The 23,110-nt window shown below is 40.9% G+C and overlaps 1 protein-coding gene across 1 annotated transcript in view; it reads right to left on the reverse strand.

The window, feature by feature from the left end:
• The window catches only part of DOCK2 (dedicator of cytokinesis 2), a 412,121-nt gene that overhangs the window by 234,376 nt on the left and 154,635 nt on the right, over nucleotides 1-23,110 (reverse strand). Inside the window, exon 26 of the mRNA XM_021698161.2 lies at nucleotides 22,858-23,006. Coding sequence (XP_021553836.1) covers nucleotides 22,858-23,006 — 149 coding nt within the window. The remainder of the gene's footprint in view (nucleotides 1-22,857; nucleotides 23,007-23,110) is intronic.

The raw sequence follows: 23,110 nt of genomic DNA on the forward strand, positions 1-23,110 counted from the left end.
AATTATGCAAAAGGTGTCCTCTTTTTTCATTTTGCTTTCAACCCTTGTTTTGATATCAAGTAGAAAAATCTCCCCTTGGTGCTAACATCTCTATTTCATGCAAAGCTCTTTTTTAAAACAGAGAAATCCTCAGGTTAGAGCAAACAGTGCACAACAGCATCTAGTTAGAACTTGATAACATTGTTTTGCTTCTAAAGTTATATTTATGACAAGTGTTTAGGAAAAAGATCAAAAACGTGGAAATAAAGCAAAATCAGGATACGTGATTTTTTAATAGAGCCTTTGTGATCAGCCCAACTTGGCTGGGGAAGGAGAGGGGGTGGTCCTCTTGCTCTCTCCAGAAATGTAACTTTGCTTGATTAATCATCCACAGCTTATTAGAAACCAGAAATGTTATAGCCCTGTCAAGTTAGAGGTTAACTTGTAGAAAAATGACAAAGGGGTTTTTTTATTTTATTTTGTTACATTATTTGCTGGCTTGCTAAAGGCTATATAGTTCTATTGATCTGTAGAAATTTTGTTTTATATCTAAGGAAAATTGTATATAAGCATCTCTTCTCCCACCAAAATATCAAGAATCCTAAATCCTTTTGAACCAGTGCTCTCCTTGTTCAGCTTGTTTCCTATGTATTCAGTAAAAACTTCCGACATGTGCTCACTATCTAATCCCATAAGGTACGTTTTAACCATTGGAGAATTCCACATTTATACAAGTGATACTGACCACTTAACAGATGGTGATACAAATTTTTGCTTCTTTTTATCAAAGTTACAAATCTACAAAGTTTAAAAACATCTTCCAAGGTTCACTAATAAAGCAAAATAACCACAACAAAACAGCAATCCCTCCTGTTCCCCTTGCCAGAGGAAACTCTTCACTTCTTTCAGCTGAGGTAGTTATTATTTGGGTATTTATAACCATGTTGCCAATAATATGCCTGCATGACACCTTTTTTAAACTATTTTTTTCTCTTTCTGCTTTTATCCCCGCACCGTAAACAACACGGCTTCACTCTCTTTCCTCTGCCAGCCCCATCGGGCACCAGCATCCTTCCCATGTTTCTTTCTCCCATACAGTCAGACCACAATTCTGGCCTGACCAATATTCAGTGTTTAAAGTATTTTGTAAACCATGACAAGTTCCCATCTCTTGTACAACTTTTCAGTCCCTAAAAGGAAAAAAAAAAAAGCAATTTGGGGGAAAAAAAATCAGAAAATCTTTTTAGTTCTTTAAATTTCTTTATACTATATTTTCTCTGATTCATGACTGCTTCTTTTATTTTTCAAAATTCTCTCCATTTTTAAGTTTGCTTTGCCTCACAAAGTCGCTCTTTCCTCCAAGTTGCTTCTCTTCTGTTTGCTTGTTTTGCACTCTCTTTTAAGAGTTCAAGTTTTTCCTTGTGCTCTGGAATGGGTGATGGTATGTTCATATTTCAGTCTGGGTCACTCAAAGGCTGGTTGCCAACTCTGAGCATGTGAGTAGAACTTGTGGTCTGTGAGCTTCACTGTAGGGTGATCTGGTTGGGACCATTATTTGGAGGGCCTCAAATACCCATATATACGAGTCTTTCTTCTTGTGCTGCTTAGATTCCACAAACAAGTATTCTCTGCTCTCTTGTCTGAAGGGTTAAGCCCCAACTGCAGCAACCCAGGAGCTGAGTGGGACGAAAGTGCCAAAGGCTTCTGCTTCCAGGATGCATACTTTGATTGATAACTTGTTTTGAGTATGTCATCATTGACTTCGATTTTGCCAAGTGTTTCCTAGTCCAGCCCTCTGTTTTATCTTTATAGAATAAACCTCCAGCAACCCCGCTGCAAGGAGTCAGGCTGCTTCTTAAACACACTTGCAACTGGTTCCCCTTGTTAAAGCTTCTCTTGTTCTTCCCACCTCCAGGGTCACATGGTACTACCCGTTCCTGAAACTTGGGGGGAATCCTTGCTTTAGATTGGATGAGTTCTCAGCTTTCCCCACTGCCGGCTTATGAATTGCCTTTCCTGGGTCTGCTAAGTCATTTATGCCTTTACCATATGGTATCTACCTTCCTTTAGAAAACTCCCTTTACTTTCATTTCAGTAGGTTTTCAAGAGGGAGCCAACTACGTGACTGTATTTAATGTATCATTTTTATAGGGGATTCTACACCAAATTTTCATGTTTAAATGTTTATAAGTGAGCTGATTTCATTCCAAATATTACAAGTTCTTGTGATAATGTTAAATAACAACAACAACAAAAATGTGATTTGGTTTTGAAAAGAGTTCTAGTGCAACCCCTAGTTTTACAGAAAGGAAAACTTTAGCGTTAAGAAGGGGGGGGGGGAGTCATGTGACCAGTGACAAGTAGTCATCAGAGCAAGAATGAAAAACCAATTCTCCTGAGCAATGCCTGGCCAACTGTTTTCTCCACTCCAGCACACAAGCAGTCTTGCTCCTTATGTTCATGCCAAGGACAATCTCAGCTCCTCCACCTGTTTTGTCCTTAGATCTTTTTAGTACTAAGATAAAGATCTCAAGGTCATAACTACAGAGTTAAATCCAAAGACCTTTTTTTTTAACCAAAAAGAAATAATGCATTTTCTGACCATGGAAACAACTACAATCTATGGCTACTACTATTTTTCTCTGCTCTGTGTTTCTATGTAAGAGGTCTTTTAAACTTCTTTCTTATCTCAAAGGCACCACTAACATTTACCTAGAAAGAAAATATCCTAGTAACAGTACCATCTAAAGCAGAGTCACCTCTTTCTATAGCCTCTTGAGGCAATGTGATTTTCTCATGAGTTCTAGGTTTAGCACCGTCTTCTTTCCTCTTGTTTGAAATAGTCTCCATGCTTGAAAGACTTGATTCTAACTGTGCAACACCTCATTGTGTGAAGCAAGTGACAGAGGCAGCCAGGAACTCAGAGAAGTGGAAGTTGGGGTTCAGTAAAGTCCAGCATGGGGCTTTGTCGCTCCCCACCATCTCTGCCTCTTCTACCCATTGGGTGTCCCCCATTTCCCAGGTAGGACTTAAGCAATGCCTTCATGTGGTCATAAGTGTCTCTGCACCATAAATCAGCCTTCTCAAGAAGAGGAGAGCTTGAGTTGGTGGCAGAAAGAATAAAAAGGAAAAGATGTGTGTTCTCATCTGACACTGATATTACCAATCTTGAGGCCATATCATATGCCAGAAACTGTGCATATAGATGTGACATCTATAATTTTACTTTTTTTTTTAACACCAATGAGGTCCCAGATGAAATATGAGGATCAGAGAGGTTTAGTAACTTGCCCAGGCATTATCCATTCCTAAGTGCCTATGCCTGAACCCAAGCTCAGTTTTGTCTAATTCGGGGCTCTTTCTGAAGCATGGTGGTGTTACTAAGAGGTGATGGTGCTTTAGAGTCCAGGCTTATAACTGCCCCTGACTCCATCTTTTAGGATCACAGAAATGAATAGATGCAGCAGCACTTTGTAGATGATAAAACATTCTGCAAATTTGTCTAAAGTAAACAATAAGGCAAACATTTGTGTGCACAGCTGCTTATGGCATATTGTATTGTTTTTAATATCCAAATGCAGCAAGCAAGATAAATGTCCTCAAATCTGGGATACTAATATATATAAATGACAGCTTATCCATACAATGGAGTAGGAGAGGGTAGATATGCCTTGATCCGGAAAGATACCTTTAATACACTCAGTAAAAAGAGACTACGGAGCACCATGCATAAGCCCATTTATGTTTTTGAAAAAATCCTTTTCTATGTCCCAAAAGTCTGTAAAAATGTATGGCAAACCATTAATAATGGTACTCCCAAGCAGAGGTAAGAAGGAGAAATGTGAGGTTAAAGGGATAATTTTACTTACTGTGGTTTGTTAGAAATTTTTATAATAATTGTGTATGATAATAAAGAAGGTAGAACTATTTCCGAATTAGAAAAGAATTAAAGTCAGTCTATACACCCAAGGAATCGTACTCATAGGGGCTGAGTGGATACACAGCAGGGACCACAGTGTGTTGCAGGCAGCCCTCTGTTGAGGCCGGAGGGCCCTTCCCCTCCCTGAAAGCTCCCACCCCATGCTGGGGCTGCCATGAAATCCTGATGCTCATAAGCTGGAGTGATGTTGTCAGTGTTACTAAGCTGACAAAAGAGCTCTACAAAGTAACATGGGTTAACACTTTTTAAAAGGCTCAACTATGAAATGTTTTATTCCATTTATCAAATGCTTGTAACTTCCATTTCCTAGAAGGTAGGGGAAAAAATCTACTTAAAGCAACCAGGGGGGGAAAAAAAGACGACACTAAAAATCATCACCTCCAACAACAAAAAATCTCATTGTGCTTAGAGAGAAATGCTGCTTTTATTCAGATCCTGTAAGTTGCTTTGTGGGGACTTTTATTAAAATGCACTGGAACCTTCAACCTGCAGCCTAGAGAGAAAAAAATTAAGCCTTCCAAGGTCTGTAAGTCTAACATCTCAGCACTGATGAATGGAGACTGGTTGGAGGCTCTTATGAAGATGTACCTCGGAGATGCTCTACTTTTGTGTTTAGTTATTCAAAAAAGGAGGAGTCTATGAGATTGTACAAGGAGAAGTGCATAAAGAACACAACTAATTGTTGAACACAAAGAATTGTTGAATTCTCACTATATATGCCAGGCAATGAACTGTGTGCTTTGTATTTATAACTTCAGTGTGTCTTGGGAAAACACTGGAGACAAGTATTACCCCATCTTAAGATATAAAATAAGATCCATTCTAATTATCATTACCATTCAATATTTATTGATCACTTCATATATGCTGTTTACTATAATAATAGTATTTTATATGCACCATCTCATTTAGTTCACAGAATAATCTTATCAACCTGCTACACTAGTTATCCCTATGTTATAAATGAGGTAATTCAGAGGTTTATGTAACTTGTCCTAAATCACAGAATTGTAAGTGATGGGGATGGATTAGAATGCATGGCTTCTTGTCTCCAGGCTTACATGTTGTGTATACAGGTATTTTAGCAATTTTGTATTGTTTATAATATCTAAATGTAACAAACAAGATATATGTCCAAATGGTCCCAGCAATGGGCTCCTTTAAGATTTCCATTGTAGAAATGGAGGTCTGTGAACTTTTTGTAATATTTCAAAAAAATTAATTAAAAAATTAACATTTTTGTAATATTTCAAAAAAAAATCAATATACTTACACATCTCCAGTATTACCACATGGGCTTATTAATTACAATGTCAAGATTTTTTGTTTGCATAAGAACAAAATGAACTCCAGATAAGCACCCTATTTAACTCTACTGTCAGGAAATTCAGAATGGTGCTTATATATTATTACTTTTTTTAAAATGAGTAAACATGGGGTGCCTGGGTGGGTCAGTAGGTTGAGCGACTGCCTTCGGCTCAGGTCATGATCCTGGAGTCCTGGGATTGAGTCCCGCTTTGCGCTCCCTGCTCAGCAGGGAGTCTGCTTCTCCCTCTGACCCTCCCCCCTCTCATGTGCTCTCTCTCTCTCTCTTATTCTTGCTCTCTCAAATAAATAAACAAAATCTTTATAAAAATAAAAAATAAAATAAAATAAAATGAGTAAACACATCATTTAATGTTTAATACATGCTTCTTGTTTGGGAGACCATGTATTTTAAACCATGCATCCAATAAGAAATGGTGGGTGAAAATTCCCTGGTAGTGAAAACTTTTGCTACTATTTAATCCGAAAGTCATTCAAAATGTGCCTTCCATCTCTCCATGTGAGGGCTGCCCAATGAGCTTCCTCCCTCCCTCCATTACTGCCCTCCTCTCTGTCCCCTCGTTGGCAGCCTACCATTTCTCTTCTGTTTCCTTTGTTTCCTTTCGCTTTATGTCTTTGCTTTATGACTACACTTCATCCCTAATGCCAGGATAGCTTCAGCCACAGGCAGAGAAGTTGCCTGTAGAGATCAACATGATTCTCGCCCACACCAAATGATTTCTCAAATACATCTCCAACAGTTTATTGATATTTGAAATTCCATGGATAGAATGTCACTCTTTGACTTAAATCTAATTCTCTCCTGTTCAAATATAGCCCTGATTGAAAGCATTAAAACATTAGTGTAAACCTGTCTGAGTTAAGGGTCATAACATATCCACTTCTATCTGACCCCGTTTCACTGTTGAATAATAGATTGTGCATCATCCCTGAATTCCTTGAGGAAAGGGATTAAATCTATGTTATTACTTAGATTCAATGTCTAGAGCAAATACCTGACATACAATAAATAATCACCACATCAATTTCATTTAATTAATTAATTAGAAAAACCAATATGAAGTGTCAGGTAACTTGTAGAGAGGTAAGGAGAGATTCTTAGATAAGGGGATGGAATCAGAATGGAGAATCTGGAAGTTTCTGGGCATGGACTTCCTCAACTGTACTGGCAACACAGCTTGACCCCACACAAATGACTAAGGAGAAAAGAGGAATCAAAAAATATACACAATCTTCTACCCTCCTTCCTACAGTGAAAATACCCTTAATCACTCAGCCATCCTCCAGAGAAAGAACGTAGACATCAGAAAGCTCATTCAGTAATGATTGATCTAGTTTCCTCAGTAGGATCTCCCTATATCTAAATTCTATTGTCCTCTTTTTTTAATATAAAATGGAATTTCTCCCCATGAACCCCTCCCAATTCAGGTAGGCACAAAACAAAGTTCAGAGACAGATCTCATGAAATACCCCACTATCCTATGCCTCAGCCAGAGCTCAGAGCCCACTCTCACTGACAAGTGTGCTTAGGAATTGATCACACCAGAAACTTTAGAAAAATTACCATCAACATGAGGCTTTAAAATCTTACCCTCCAACCTCTTTTTCTTTGCTGGGAAATTATGGAGAAAGTAGGCCAATCTAAAATATAAGAGAGCTGACCAGAAAAGAGCAATAAATCTGAGGAATGAATGTGAATCCTCTGATCTACGTGTGCAGTTACACAGACATTAATGCTGTTTTTTCAGCTCAGATTAGATATAATTAAAACCCTCCCCAGAATCTCATCTCAGAACAAGCAATAGAGAATGTGCATCTCTCCACAGTGCTGATAAAATCACTGCCTTCTAGAACTAGGGCAGTTCTCCCCCTCTTGAGAAGTATGAAGTCTCAATCTCTCCCTCTCTCTCTCACACACATACACATTCTCCCTCTATATATCTCTCTCTGTGTCTCTCTAGCTCCTCTGACTTACCGCAGTGTGTGCCTCTGCTTTAAATATTCATAAAGCATGTGTAACTTATTTCACTATATTTACTATCATCCCCACCCAACTCATTTTAGAAAGTTAGGCTGTGTGTTCCATCTTTTCCCACTATCTCTCTGTGACCAACCTATATACTCACAATAAATTTGGAAGAGGAAGAACTAGTTTATTTTCTGATTTATTATAAATTTTCCAATTTGATCTATGGTTTCTTGTGGTTTTTCTAGGTGAAAAGAAGATGGCCACTTCATTTCCCAGTCTCCATAATATACTCAGGGCCACCACTTATAATCCATAGCTCTGATCTTTCCTTGACCAGCTGCAAACAGGAAAGCCTTTCTTCTGAATGTTCAGCCCCTTTATATTCTTAGCCAGTGACAGCCCAGCCTAAGTGGTTAGTATAACCAACTCATCTTGAACCAGATCCATTTGTTTATTCCTAGAAGTACATTAAGAGTTTCTTTCCAATACGCATGTAGTATCTAGAGTAATATTCTGCTCACGGTGTTCTTAGGTCTGGAATGAATTTAGAACCTTGGGAAGCTGCCTAAACATTGAGTTGCTGCTCCACCCTAAACTTCCATCCTACAAAAATGAGATAGCCAGGGTGGCATTCATTATCATTCAAACCTCCAGAAATATTCCTTGAGCATCTACTTTAGTAGTTCGTAACCATCGCTGCATTTCTAGAATAACCTGGGGATTTTCTAAATATATAAATATTTTCATGCCTAGGTTCTACCCCAGACTAACTCTAAATCTCCAGGGCTAAGGTCAGGCATTGCTGTTTTTTAAAAGCTCTCCATGTAATTCTGATATACAGCCAGAACTGAGTACCACTGACTCACTAGATGCCATGCTCTGTCCTGCTTTTAAGAAGTAATAGTCAATTGGCAGGGAAGAAACACTCAGTGAAGAATGGACCATAACAGAAAGTGCTAACACAAAGTGCTGACTAAACTCAGAAAAAAGACAAATAACCCAATCTAGGGGAATCTGGGAAGATGTCCTGAGGGAGGTGCTGTCAGAACTAGCAGGAAAAATATACACCTGATATGCTCTTTGCTATAATAAGTATGGCTTTATAACAAGAGTGATTTCTCTAATAATAGTATAGCCTATTGGGGCACCTGAGTGCCTCAGTCGTTAAGCATCTGCCTTCAGCTGAGGTCATGATTCCAGGGTCCTGGGATCGAGCCCTGCATTGGGCTCCCTGCTCAGCGGGAAGCCTGCTTCTCCCTCTCCCACTCCCCCTGCTTGTGTTCCTGCTCTCACTATCTCTCTCTCTCTGTCAAATAAATAAATAAAATATTTTTTTAAAAAAGCATAGCCTATTAACACATAATGAACCCTTAATATTCTTCCAACCCCTTTCCCCTTGGCCTGTGTCAAGTCTCACCCTCGCACATTGAGTCTTGGATTCCTACCTGCTCCCTAGAATTCTGATTATGATAGTCCCATTATTATAATGTCTTCATGAAACAGAGTTCACCACATCTTAGCCTTGGACTGTGGGCCATTCCTTGAGGAAGTTCAGTCCTTTGAGTCTGGTGAGGTTTTTTTTTCTTCCAGGCACTAACCCAGGCATTCTAATCATCTGTAGCCAGTTCACCCCTCCCATAGAGAGTAACCAGATGGGTTTTTGCCTATGTTTAAGATGCTCTTCTCTCCCTGGTCACCTGTCAATCTCCTACTCCACGGTCAAAAAAAAAAAAAACCAGCTCAATCATCACCTTTGGGAAGCCTTTCCCATTCAACCTCTTTAAACCTCCACCTAGGATTAAGTAGGATTGGTTGCTGTACTTTTTGAGTTCCGACAAAACCTATTCAATATTTCCTGGAACTAAGGTGCCACATCTTTCTTTTTTTTTTTTTTTAAAGATTTTATTTATTTATTTGAGAGAGAGAGCACATGAGATGGGGGAGGGTCAGGAGGGTCAGAGGGAGAAGCAGACTCCCTGCCAAGCAGGGAGCCCGATGCGGGACTCGATCCAGGGACTCCAGGATCATGACCTGAGCCGAAGGCAGTCGCTTAACCAACTGAGCCACCCAGGTGCCCCAAAGGTGCCACATCTTTCAATTTTGAGTTTCCAAAGTGTAGCATTCACTTGACACAGTGGAAGCACAAAGCACATGTATAAATATGTGAAATGAATGTGTCAATGGATGGATGGATGGTTGAATAGACGGATGGAAGGATAAAAAAAATGGGTGAATTATACTGCCTAGATTTATTTTATATCTTATCAATTCAGATAATAATGCAAAATAATAGATGTTCTAAGTTATCTATTCTCAAAAAGTAAAGATACTAGTGATTTTCTTTCTTTTTCTTACATGTACTCTCTCTTTTCTTCTTTCACTTTTTACCCTATAACCAAGAGGATGTGGTGTTGTAACTTGTCTTCCAGAGTAAGTTTCAAGTAGATAAATAATTAGTATTCTGGGGGTATTTTGGAAAATGGTAACTATTCCTCTCCAACCTTCCCTGAATTTTTCATTCCTTACCCCAAGATATGAAAGCATTCCCTCTGCTCCCTAAAGACAGGCTCTTTTCACAGGAAAAAAAAAAAAAAACTCCACTTTTCACAGAGGTTGCTTTCAGAGCCTGCTTATCAGATTTCTAGTGCCTCTCCATGAGTTTCTTTGAGGCATATCTGCCCTTTATAACCTACCCACAGCCACAGTGACACTTGCCAAGCCAGAGGAAGACATAAACAATACCAGCCTTGCCTTCATTTTTACATTTCCAATCCCTCACAAAAATATATAGGATAAATTATAATGTCTAACAAAATCAACTACCTCTTTTATTCCCTCACATTATACCTTTAATTTTAAAAATTCACTATTTCACAAACATTATCAGAAACAAAAATGACATAATATACTCGTAAGTCCAGCCCTGCAACATATCTAACTTATTATTCTATGATGCGTTCAAGTCCTTGTGCATGCAAAATCTGTATGCAGCATGCAGACAATTTGTGTTCTGCTTTTTCCAGTTAACATGACATAAACATTTTTATTATCATATTTTTTGGCCAAAGGGAAGGCTCTGTTTTTACTTACCCTTTAAGGTGATATAGGGAAAAGGTCTAGATTTAGACAGATTGAATTCTGGCTCTGCCATTAACTTGTTAGGTAGCCTAAATCTATTTATTTCAACTTCTGTAAGCCTCAGTTTGCTCATTAGTAACATATACATGATAACAGCTTACTCACAGAATTATGTTAAAAATTAACTTCTGTATTTAAGGTGCCTGACAGTGTTTGGCTTAAAACAGGCATTCATGGGGGCACCTGGGTGGCTCAGTCGCTAAGCGTCTGCCTTCAGCTCAGGTCATGATCCCAGGGTCCTGGGATCGAGCCCCGCATCGGGCTACCTGCTCAGCGGGAAGCCTGCTTCTCCCTCTCCCACTCCCCCTGCTTGTGTTCCCTCTCTCGCTGTGTCTCTCTCTGTCAAATAAATAAGTAAAATCTTAAAAAAAAAAAAAAAAAGGCATTCATGAATGTGTGACTCACAGGTAACAGTAACATCTTTAAAACATGGATCTATCATGAATTAGAATATAAAGTACACATGAATAATTAAGATAAAATACAAGATTGAATTCAAGTACATTCTACCTTTGGGTTCCACCCCCAGAACAATGAGAGTTTATATTCACTCACCTGAAGTTAGAGATACTTAGGTGGAAAAGCTTGAAAATCACTGAAATCTATCACCACTCTTTCACAGATATATTTGAGTGACCTGCCTCAGATCACAGAATGTCAGAACTAGGGCTGGAAATAGAACGCCTATTTTCTCAAAAGCTGTTGAAAGGCTTTGATACCAAATATCACCTTTCCCATCACCACTGCCTCAACCAATACAGCACAAAAAGCAGACATCATTAATTAATCAAAACTTTTTCAGAGGGATTACACTGTAGCAAAATGAAAAAAAAAAAAAAAGAAACACATACTAGGTATCAGCATGGTAGTCACGACTAACAAAATATTAGGGAGAGGTAAACTAATGCTGAGAGAGGTTATGTAACTTCCCCAAGAGCACACAGCTAGCTAGTGGTGAATTTGGGAGTCTGAATCCACATCTGTATGTCCCCATCATCTTTCAACTAGAGTTTAACTCAATGAAAATCAACAGATCTTTTTGACTGCCCTATCTGTGCCAGGTGTTGTGTTAGGATACGGCAGCGAACAAGCAGAGGCAGTCCTTGCACCCATGAGCCTTATTGTCTAGATGAGAAAACAGACCACTTAAAGGGAAGCAAAATGCAGTGAGTGTCAGGTATGGTAAAGTACTTACAGTGTTTGTAAAATATGCACACAATAAGAACATGTAAATGTGAGCCTCTACTCTGCTCAGAATTCAATTATCCCATAGGTTAAACGTGCTTAAACATACTGGCTTGGGAATCTGACCACCATTATTCTTCTGCATTATTTCTGTGGGAAAATGTGTGCTGAATTCTAAACTAATTCAGGAGCACAACAAAGCTCAAAGTTGGGGGCACAACCATACTCAAAGGCTGGTACCTGCTTTTTATATGATGCTTTAATGCAACAGCAGCAGGTTTACCTTTCTCATTAGCTTCTGCTGAGTATAAAAAATAAAATTAGCATCAGCATATATTTCTAGAATGTAGAGCAATTGAGATGGGAGGATCAATCAAACCACAAAGATTAATTATTGAGTATCTGCTTGGAATTCAGCACTGTGCCCAAAAAGTGTAGAAATATAGAAGAAATATAAGACTGGATCAACCCTATCCTTGGAGAGTCTGTAAACCAGTTATCAGATATCCATATAGGAGTAATTCCAGTAAATGGTAGGCTATTTAAAAATTTTAAGAGACTGGGTGGACATATGACCGTGGAATGGCTAGGTGGATCAGAGATCAGTGAAGCTGACCCCAGCTTCAAAAGACAGCTATAATTTGGATATTTGGGGGGAATTCATCATGGCAGTGGGAGGAGTGTTCATCGTGGAGAAAGGCATAAAATAAGGTGGGCTGTGAAATAATGAATAGACCATTGAGGCCAATGTTGGGGAGAATTGGAGAATAAGGTCTTAGAGGTAGTTCTGAATGAAAGCACATTTTGTCTTAATCACTTTGACATCCCCAGTGCCTAGAATGGTGCCTGACAAAGTGGGTGCTCAGTTAATGTTTAGTGAGCTGTAAAATAGAAAGACAATGCATTTGTTAAAGAGAGAAATAACAAAAAAAAGTACGAGTCCTCTTTCAACATAAACCAGACAAGCATAACATGATAAGAACAAGTGTAAAACTGCACATAATTAAGTGCTAAGTTCTACAGTAAAGCCAAAAGTTGTCAAAATGCAGCAGAGAAAGTGACTAAGACAGGGCAAAAAGAATCTGTGATGACTTCTTAATGGAAGAGGAAATTGGGTTGGGTCTATTAGGAAAGGCAAGGTTTGGCTCTCAGAAGTCCACAATTCAGATGCTCGTAGGGTGAGGCAGATAACATAAACATGAGAAGCCAGTCATCTAGAAGCACAACAGGAAGTGGTGGGTCTGTGGCTTTTATTAAATAATTTGGCAAGCCAAATAAAATATATCTGTGGACTAGATTCAGGCTGAGAACCACCAACTGGACAACTAGACAAGCAAAAGGAAGAAAAAGAGTTCATTCCAGATAGAGGAAACAGGTAAAGGACAAAGAAGAAAGAACATGAAGGCCTGGAGGAAGACCCAGAGCCCGGTCTTACCAGAATGCATAATGCTGGCTGAAAATAGTAGGAAATGTGATTGGAGAGAAAAGCTAAGTTGAGTTTGGATTCCAGGTAGAAGAAAAGGTAATAGATGGAGAGCCAAAGATAACTTTAGCATGTTGCGTTGCTTGGAGAAACTGTGCTGAAATTAAACATTTTATTTTCTAATCTGGGCTGCTAAATCAACTGCGTTTATCTCTAAGATGAATGTTGCCTGAAATCTCTCTGAGAAAATGTCCATCCTAGAACTCCTCGATTGTTTTCTGAAAACTTTCCTTGTTCAGTCACTAGCTGCTGCCCCCAGATTGTATATGACAGTTGGGGCTCTATACACAGAGCTGTGGATCAAAAGCATCTTCAAACACAGAACACTTTCTTCCTTGCTTAACACATTTTCACGTAAGGATTTACATTTACACCTGAATAAATCAAAGTTATGGTTCCCTCAGTAACTGTAACCTGGACCAAACATAGCTATATTTTTCTGCTGCCAAGCGGGCTTTTAACTCATGCCTCCCAACTGTGAAGGGGAGATTTAATTCAGACATTATGCAAGAAATGCTTTCTGGAAAGCAAGTGGCTGGCCCAGTGAAGGTTTAGTGTAAATGGCTGTTCCTTTCAACTTGTGCTTTTATGCAAATGTTCCCTGCAGACAGAAATCTTCCAGAGCCCCTCCACAGTCTTTCATGATGAGCAAAAAGATAACTTCTCCACTCCTGCAAGCTGTCACACTTGCTCATTCATGGGTCAGAGCCCAGCTTTGTTATTGCAGGCATTTGGTATCAATGAAAGGCATTACAAGGAGCCAAGACTGGATGAGAGAGTAAGGCGATGGGGGCACTTGCCCAAGGGGCAAAATTTAAGGGGCATCAAAAAACTCAAAAATAGAGACAAATCAAATTTAATGCCATATTTTTAAAAAAAGAAAAGTTAACTCAAAAAAATCCATGGTGAACAAAATATCAAAATGTTGAATTTTTAAAAAATATTGCATTGATATATTATTTTTCTTGATTACTGAATTTTTGGTGCCCTCTTACACTTTGCTGCCATCCAGACAGTGCCTCATTTGTTTCTCCCTTGTCCTGGCCCTGAGAGGCAGTCCATATGGGTGAGGGACAGGACAGACAGAGCAAATGAGGAGAAGCCATCATGGATTTGGCTGTAGGCAAACTCCTTTAAACTTTGGTCACGGCAGATAAAGGAATATTGAAGAACATCTCAAGAAATATTTCTAGTTGGTAGTGATGGAACAGAATGTGTTGGATTATTAATTTTATTGGAGAGAGTTCTAGTCAACCATCAACAAAAGCTGTCTTCTAATTTTCCAGGTGGATTCTCTGAGAATAAATGACACAGGGACCATCTGTTAAGTTATGCCAAACCACTCACTTTCCACACCTGCCAACTAAAGATCAAGTGACATTCAAGCCCCACATGTTGGCCTAGGAATTACTGCATGGACAGGGCTGTCAAATAGCCCAAGTGAGATGCTATAGCCTCCAAGGTCCTTGAGACCACGGCAGGCTTTTATGCTCTTCCACATTCCCAGTCCCCAGGCTAGTCCTGGGTTCCTGCATGCTAACATGGGTTTAGTCAACTGCTCATTCGGTGGGAGGTTACATTTGCCTCCTGACAGGCTTAGGCAGTTAATAGGGTGGAATCCTCTGGTAAGGCCAGTCATTTGCCTGCAGATTTTATTATTGTCTCCGATAAAGCAGAGAAAACCCCTTTTCTATCAGCATCCCTTAACATTGGAATAGGTATGCTTTGGGGAACTGCTCATCCTCAAAATGCATTCTTTGTAAGTGAGCAATCACTCCTTAAATACTTCAAAGATAAGCTTTTATTTTTTTATTTATTTGGCAATAGTGTTAGCTTTATGGACAAGTTGCAAAAATAATACAGAAATTTCCTATATATCCTTCATCCATCTTCCCTTAATGTTAAAATCTTAATGTCAACGTGACCAGAGCACAATTATTGAACCAGAAAATTCACTTCGGTACAGTCCTATTAACTAAACTACAGACATTATTCTAATTTTACCAGTATTCCTGCTAATGTCCATTTTTCAGTTCATGGGCCAATTCAGGATCCCACATTGAATTTAGTTGTCATGTTTCTTAAGTCCCCTCCAATCTGTGGAAGTGCTTTGTCTTTGGAGGCCCAACCTTCTGAAGAGTACTAGTCTGCTATTGCTTAGAACATCCCTCAGTTGGGGCTTGTTGCAGCGTTCTCATTATTAGATCGAGGCTGTGCATTTTTGGCAAGACTCCCCACATAAGTGGTGGTGTCTTTTTCAGTGCATCTTATCAGGAGGCAGATGATGCTGGTATGTATCTTTTCTGGTGATGCTCCTTTCATCACTTGGTGAAGGGGGTGACGCTCATGTTCCTCTACTGTAAAGTCACTATCCTTCCTTGTGCCATTAAAAAGTGGATACTTCGGGAAATACTTTGAGATCATGCAAATACCCTGTTTTGCAACACTTTTGCCCATCACTTTTAGTCCCTGTTGATGGTTCTTCCTTGTGACAATGATGACTGTGGTGTTTGCCTAATCAAAAATGAACGTTAATTATCTCTAAACCCTATTTAAGGCCCAAAGACCAAAACCTATTGAGGTGAAAGATAACAGTCTCCTGTCAAATGTGCCTTTCCCATGGCTGTGAGGTGAGACACTCAGTTGAGGTACAGCAAGCCTATGGCACCTGACTCCTCATCCCCACCCCTCACCGATGCAGGAACCAGGGCTCTTTCTCACTGACCTATGTAAACACTCAGTACTACCTGGGAAGAAATCATTACCAGTTGATAAGAACTGCCATGGGAAATGGAACATATTTCTATATCTCTGCTCTAGGTTGAGTGTTTAGTTTGTCTTAAAATCACTGCATCCCTGGAGCATCCTCTCTTTGACCATGAGAACTTGTAGACAGCAGTTCCAGGGCTGCTGGGGAGAAGAGAAGTGCACCACCAGCTCCCCTGTGCTTTGGGATTTTTATTGTTCTTGGCAATTCTGTTGAGTCCCAGGCAGTGGTGTGCTGATGCGCGTTTATCAACTGGCTCTCCAGGAAGACAAAAACAGAGGCCTGGGTATACAGCGTTTGGCAATTCTGTAGTACGAGGACCCCCTTCATGATTGACATCACTGAACACAGAGTCGGGAAGAGATAGACAGCAGCAAAAGAGGGTTCAATAGTACTTCCGTCATAGACACAACAGATGTAAATAACCTCAAGCACACAGATAAGAATAAAGTTTAGTAAGATAATTAGGAACTGACGTGTTTTGAGTATCTATTTATTATGTTTGATTTTAATATAGCTTGTTTAATTATAGATATTTATATAAATTTTTAATAATGGCAGTTATTTAACAAATAACTCACAAGATTCCTAAAAATTTAACCCTCGGTTCTCATGAGCTGTTGTGAGCCAGCTCCAGCACATCACCCCATACAGTAGTTATCACGAGCAAAATTCTGGAACTCCTCAAAGGAGCCCCTGAAAAGGCAGGATGACACATTTTGCCAGACCCTTCAGGAACCCGTATGAGGTCCAGATGCCCTGCAGGGAACGGCTCTGCTCCAGCAGCAGCATCTGCGGCTTCTTGGCAAGCCTCCTGCGAAGCCTGTGAGGGCTCCAAAGCATCTGGCTGCCACCAGGCCTGCCTCAAGGGTTATTTTCAGTGCTAATGGGGTACAGAGTTCTCCCCACCTCAGTACCTATTTGCCATTCTCCCAGGGGGCCACTTAGCCCTTTACTGTTCTTAAAAGAATTATAGGCCTGGAACAATTGGAAGGAGCATAGGAGGGAAGGGGAACAGAGAGGCATGAAAAAAGTCACATGTACTGAGTATGGATTATATGCCAGGTACAGTGCTGCGCGTTTGCACCGATGTTCTTGTTTACTGTAATCCCAATACACCCGGAGAAAGAGCATCCCCATTTTACGGAAAGAGTGTCTGAATTCCCAAGGTTCCCACACTAATAAAAAGCAGAGCAGGATGTATCCGCAGCTCTGCTCATCACTGTGGCCCCAGCATAGAGAGTATTGCACGTGATAGCAGCTCTAGAAGTATTTGTGGGTTGGACACATGAATGTAGCCTGACTCCAAAACCTGTCTCTTACCTCTACCAAGGAAATGAAGCCGGAGAAAGTGCCCTTAAATGGTAAAGTGTACACGTGAAGAGGCAGAAGGCAATATGGGTGTGAGAGGTTGTTGAGTTAAGAGTGAGATGGGGGATTCCCTCCAGGCTCTGCCTTTTACTGACTCTCTGACCTTATTAGGAGTATCCCTGGCCTCTCTCTGAGGCTAGGCTTCCTCACCGGTAAAATGGGGAGAGTAAAACCTACCTTCCCATGTGGTTGCCAGAAACAAACAATTGGGATGCCTGAGAGAACACTGTGTAGGCTAAAGTGTGCTGAGAAAGAAAGTGTATCATATGCCACCATCCGTGACATCATAACATTGTCGTATTGGCCTAGACAGGGCACATTTAACACCATGGAAGCAGAGGAAGAGCAAGGGGTGAAAGGAGAATGGCTTCGGACATAGCAGAAGTAGAGGAGTCTCATCTATTTCAGCTTTAATTTGGAGGCTTAATTAGCTGCTCTCTGTCTGGAGCACACCACAGATAAAAGAATTTTTGCAAGCCTTGTCTCCATGCCTTTTGTTTGAAATATGAGGGAACATATAGGCTAGAAGAAAACCCTGCTGCTTCTGCATGGTGGTATTGATTCCTGGGAATTAAATGGTAATTCAGAGAGGCAGCAGCGGCCTCCCTTTAACCCTGCATCAAGCAGACCGCCTGGGATTATCAGAGACCCCAGAACTAGGGTGGCCATAGGGGGTGCTCTTCAGAAGAAGACACCTACCTACAGACTTCTTTCCCACATGGCAGGTCAGGGGCAGTGCTGGCCCAAGAACACCCTCTAGACTGCTCCTGGTGCCTACCATTGTCCTTTCCCCACACATCGGAACCCTAATGGAGCTGCTGATGCTATTTTCCTTTTGTTTCAATGTCTGATCCTCTTTACAGGAGGGGCATGAGTATGTGTACATGTGTGTATATGTACATGTGTTAAATCATACATGCATATTCAACACATTAGACAAATCACCCATTGCAGGTAGGGGAGGCAGGAGAATGGGAAAAAGAGATGGAAATAAAAGGTAAGAAACACATACACACACAAAAACAAACAAAAACCAAACAAGCGAGGGCCTTGCACATACCAATGATGGTAATGTGTCATAAACTGAAGGTGATTCATTCAACCCTTGTACCTGACATCCAAGGAATGCAGAAAGAGAAAGGAGAATACCCTCCCCTAGCATTCAGAGCAGAAGACCCAAGGGAGAAATCAGGTTCCACCATTGATTTGAGCAAGTCATATTCGTTCATGTATTCATTCCTACAACAGATAGCTTTGTGAGCCAGGCATTGTGAGGGAGGTGGGCAGGGAAGGGTCGAGCTGCTGTAAAGTTGGTCTCTGTCCGCACAGCATTTCCGGTCCCATAGGCAGAGAAGTCCACAGAGGATGACAACACAGATGCCATGACAGAGCAGGAAAAAGCTGTTCCTAGGACACAAGAGAGGGGCTGGGGAAGAGGGTTACTGAAAGAATTTTAGTGAAGCAGGAGGATGGAGAGCGAAGATGGAATTGGCAAGAGGCGAGGCTGAAAGTGGGAGTTCTGCAAAGCCAGTGAGCAGGGGCTTGCTATCTGAGCTTTGGAGCTCAAAGCCTGGCAGGGGACACTCATAGGAAAGTGCAACACCAAGAAATTAATGCTATAATATCAGTCCAAAGACATAGTTATGAAGACACAGAGAAGGAAGTCCTTGATTCTGTGTAGGGGTTTGCAGGTGAGAGGATGAGGGCATGGAACTGAGAAGATTTTAGAAAGGAAGTATTGTCTGAGCTGAACCTAAAAGGCATTTAGGATTTTACGTGAATAGAAAGAATGGGAATTGAGAACACTCCAGGCAAGAGAAAATGCATGAGCAAAAGCCTTCCCTACCAGCATCTAAGCTGATAAATAAAAACACCAGAAATTCCAAACTGTCCATGACTAATAGTGTGCCTTGGTTAACCAGCCCCCAGATTTAGTCAATGGACTTAAAGGGTTAAAAAAATAAAAAAGCTGGGGCACCTGGGTGGCTCAGTCCTTAAGCGTCTGCCTTCAGCTCAGGTCATGATCCCAGGGTCCTGGGATAGAGTCCCACATCAGGCTCCCTGCCCGGCAGGAAGCCTGTTTCTCCCTCTCCCACTCTCCCTGCTTGTGTTCCTGCTCTCGCTATCTCTCTCTGTCAAATAAATAAATAAAATCTTAAAAATAAATAAATAAATAAAATAAAAAAGCTGATTCTGGGCAGGTAAAACCAACCCCATCTCCTGTTCAGACTTAGGAGTCATCTTTACATACTTCATGATTGATAAGCAGGGTACAAAATGATGACTCTTCTTTCTGTTAGAGGGATGAAACATAAAAACGGAAAGCCTGTTTTAAGAGTTGGGAGAAAAAAAAAAACACTCCCTCTGGGTTTGGCGCAGAATTAAATCGTATGAGTTACTCAGCAGCCGGCAAGGCACAGAACGAAGCCAGTGTGAAACAGCCTTTCAAAGTAACTGGAGTTGTCAACTAACCTTGCTCTGGAAGGGGGAGAAAGGAGTTAACAGAGGCAGAAGTCTGGCCTTTCATCCTTCACCTGAGCCTGTCCCTTTCATATGCCAAGTGCAACTCAAGCAAGCTGGGGGAGAGAATTTAACACTATCATTAAAAAAATATCATCACCCAGGCTAAGGCGGACATCATCCCCTGAGTCATATGCCACCCAGGCTTACAATGGATAAGGTAATAACAGGAAACAGAGCTTCCTCATGCCACGCCTGCTGTGCTGGGCTGTAATTACCCAAACATTGACAATCGATTGAAGGCTAGCATCCTTTCCCATCCCCCAACACATAATGCCACCCAAAAGAAAGCTTGGCATAGTGCACTATAATTTCTAGATTTCCACATGTGGTTCTATCCGTGAGCAATGGTTCCTGCAGGTAGATACAATCTATAGTTGGGTGGGGAGACAGGCTTTTCCATGGTGCCAACAAAGTGACAGTAAAATGGAATGGCTATGCTGTTATCAGCAGAGAAGATCCAAACAACCAGAAGAAAAATCCAGGACATTTATCCTGGGAGGCTTTTTTTTTATTGTTCCTCCAAATTTCCAACTTTGAGAAGTCGGTGCCTATAGAAACCAAATAACATGCCTGATGGTCTGGATTTTCAAAGTCAGATATTTGCACAGGCCATGTCCCCACTACTGCATGACAATGAATTTATGAGTACCAATGAATGTGCTTAAAGATTTTGCCATTTTATGGTTTATTAAATGCCATATTGGAAGATGCTGGGTTTTGTAGACTGGAAAAGGCTCTTTAATTAAGATGGTAAAGGACTGAGGATGAGTCCAACCAGTCTTCCATTTCCAGTGAATACTGAAGATAAAAAAAATTAGGTCACATTAGAGTGATGGCTATTAAAGTGTAGTCCTTGGCCCAGCAGCATCCACATCACCTGAGAACTCAGAAAAATAAATGATCAGGTCCCATCCTCCAAACATAATGATCAGAAACCTGTTTTTATGGCTCCTCCGGGTCATACTGATCCATGCTTAAGTTTAAGACTTTCTGCACTAGAGCTGTGGGTTCTCCTCCCCGGTTGCCTATTATCACCACCTGGTAAAGTTGTCATTGTGATGCCCCACCAATCCCAGACCAATTAAATCAGAATAGCTGGGGGCTAGAGATTTGACACAGCTGCTTTAAAAAACTCCTCCAGTGATATAAATGTACAGCCAGAGTGGAGAGCCACTATATACCAGAACAATAAAGATTTAGATGAGATATTTTGGGACTTCTGATTATCAGTTGGGTTCAAAGTAATAATGGCTACTGAATGTGTCTCCTTCGTGGAACAAAAACCTTTTGAGAAGAAAAGAGATTTCCATCTTCATGAGCTGAAGAGGTTGGCTATGAAGCTCTTCAAGAGCATCAGAATCTTATACCAAACTCAGTGGTAATAATAGTATTTAATAACTCATCCAGCAAAAACAGTTACTCACCATAGGAAAGAGGTGGGCTAGGGCCCACGGTCAGAAGTCATTATAAAAGCAATGCACTCAGAGGCAGTAAAGAGTGACACCACACCTCCCACACACCTCAAGTCCAAATGCCACAATCCTCCAAAGGGAGCTCAGAGCTTCCCACTCACTTCTCGGCTTTGAAGCCCCTAGTACCCAAGGTATGTGAGACAGCAGGCTCTTCTCACCAGTGTCTGATGTTACCCAGTGTGCAAAATGATAACAACCCATCAGAACAGAACTCTAGGAGACCACTCACATGGGATGGGCAGAGCCTGAGCACTGCTGCTTAACAAATGAACCATGAACTTCTACCCAAACCAGGAAAATGGTTAACCCATTATAAGTGTGTTCCTCAAATTAGGGTCCACTGGCACATTCCAACAAATCCAGGATTTTTTTCCCCACGAAAAGGGATATGAGGATTACTGAACTGTAAGAAATACTGTAAACTCTTTTCAACAGGAAGAGGCAACATTCTTTAGGATGTTTCTGGAGAAACGAGGAGCCAACTCTCATGTTCCTACACTACAAGTGAGAGTAAGACCAAATTCTCCCTTAATTTTTTTTGTAAAAGATCAAATAGCAAAGACTGGAACAAGTTCAACAGCTGGTTGGTGAATGCACTTATGAAAACACCACCATCATCATGACAATATCACAGGGTGAATCTTGATTACCCAAGCTTTTGGTTATTTTTTTTAGAAGATTTTTATTTATTTATTTGAGAGAGAGAAATGAGAGAGAGAGAACACAAGAGGGGGGAGTGGGAGAGGGAGAAGCAGACTCCCTGCAGAGCAGGGAGCCCGATGCGGGACTCGATCCCAGGACTCCAGGATCATGACCTGAGCCGAAGGCAGTCGCTTAACCAACTGAACCACCCAGGCGCCCCCCAATCTTTTGGTTATTATTCTCCATCTCCCCCAAGAAAAAGAGGGAGGATAGGAAGAAAATGAGAGGGAAAAGACCATGCTCTTATATCTCTCATGCCCATGATTATGCAGACTTTGGAGTCTGACTGACCTGGGTTTGAATTTTGACCCTGTCATTTATTTGCTGTCTGGCCTTGAATGTTAAGTCTATGAATTTTAGGTTTTTCATCTTTCAAATGGGAATAATAATAATAATCCTTAGCCCTCTACTTATTCCCCTGAAACTTTCTCTTTGGTGCCATCCCTGCCTAATCTCTGAATGATGTCCACCAAATATACATTGGCTTCACTGCCATAGCCACCTCCCTACCACCATCCCACTCTTCACCCTGTCTCTAGAGTCTAGGCCTGAGCAATCTGCTCAGCCAGAAAAAGCCTTAAGCATTTTCACCATTGCAAGAGATAACCAAAGAAAGAAAATCAAAGTAAATCAGCTAAAAAAAACAGTTAAGAGGGTTTTCTTGACTGTGTAGGCATAGGAAAGCCTCCCTCCTGCCTCTGTAAGCAAGGGTTTCAGTAAATGGACAAGTCATCTAAAAAGTCTGCAATACATCCACACCTACACCCTGAGAAATCCTGTCCAACAGTAAATATGGTGACATAATGCTACATGCTTAACTCCAATCCCCAAGCCATCCTTCACAGCCATGGGGGTTAATCACTGGAAAAGTAGGCCCGCTGAGCAAGCCATTGACTTTTATCTTTAGACTTCGACTGCTATTCATCAGCATCAATATTTTAGAGCTTAATCAGCTCAGTGCTAGTCTTAGTCCAGGACATCTGCATCATCATGAGGACTCACCGCATCCTGACAGCTGAGGACCTCCAAAATGCTGTTGAGTAGTTCGACACAGTACTTCTTCTCCTGGACCTGGTGCTGCATCTCATCCTTTTGCTCCAGCAGCTCCTTCAGTTCTTTGGTGATGACAGGAAGAAGAATGTCCCGGCATTCTGGAAGGAAGGCAGTTCAGAGGCACTTGAACATCCTCATTCTGTAGTTCCATTCCTTTCCTTCCTTCCTTCCTTCCTTCCTTCCTTCCTTCCTTCCTTCCTTC

This window comes from Neomonachus schauinslandi, chromosome 7 (assembly GCF_002201575.2).
Source record: "Neomonachus schauinslandi chromosome 7, ASM220157v2, whole genome shotgun sequence".
In the NCBI taxonomy this organism is placed as follows: domain Eukaryota; kingdom Metazoa; phylum Chordata; class Mammalia; order Carnivora; family Phocidae; genus Neomonachus; species Neomonachus schauinslandi.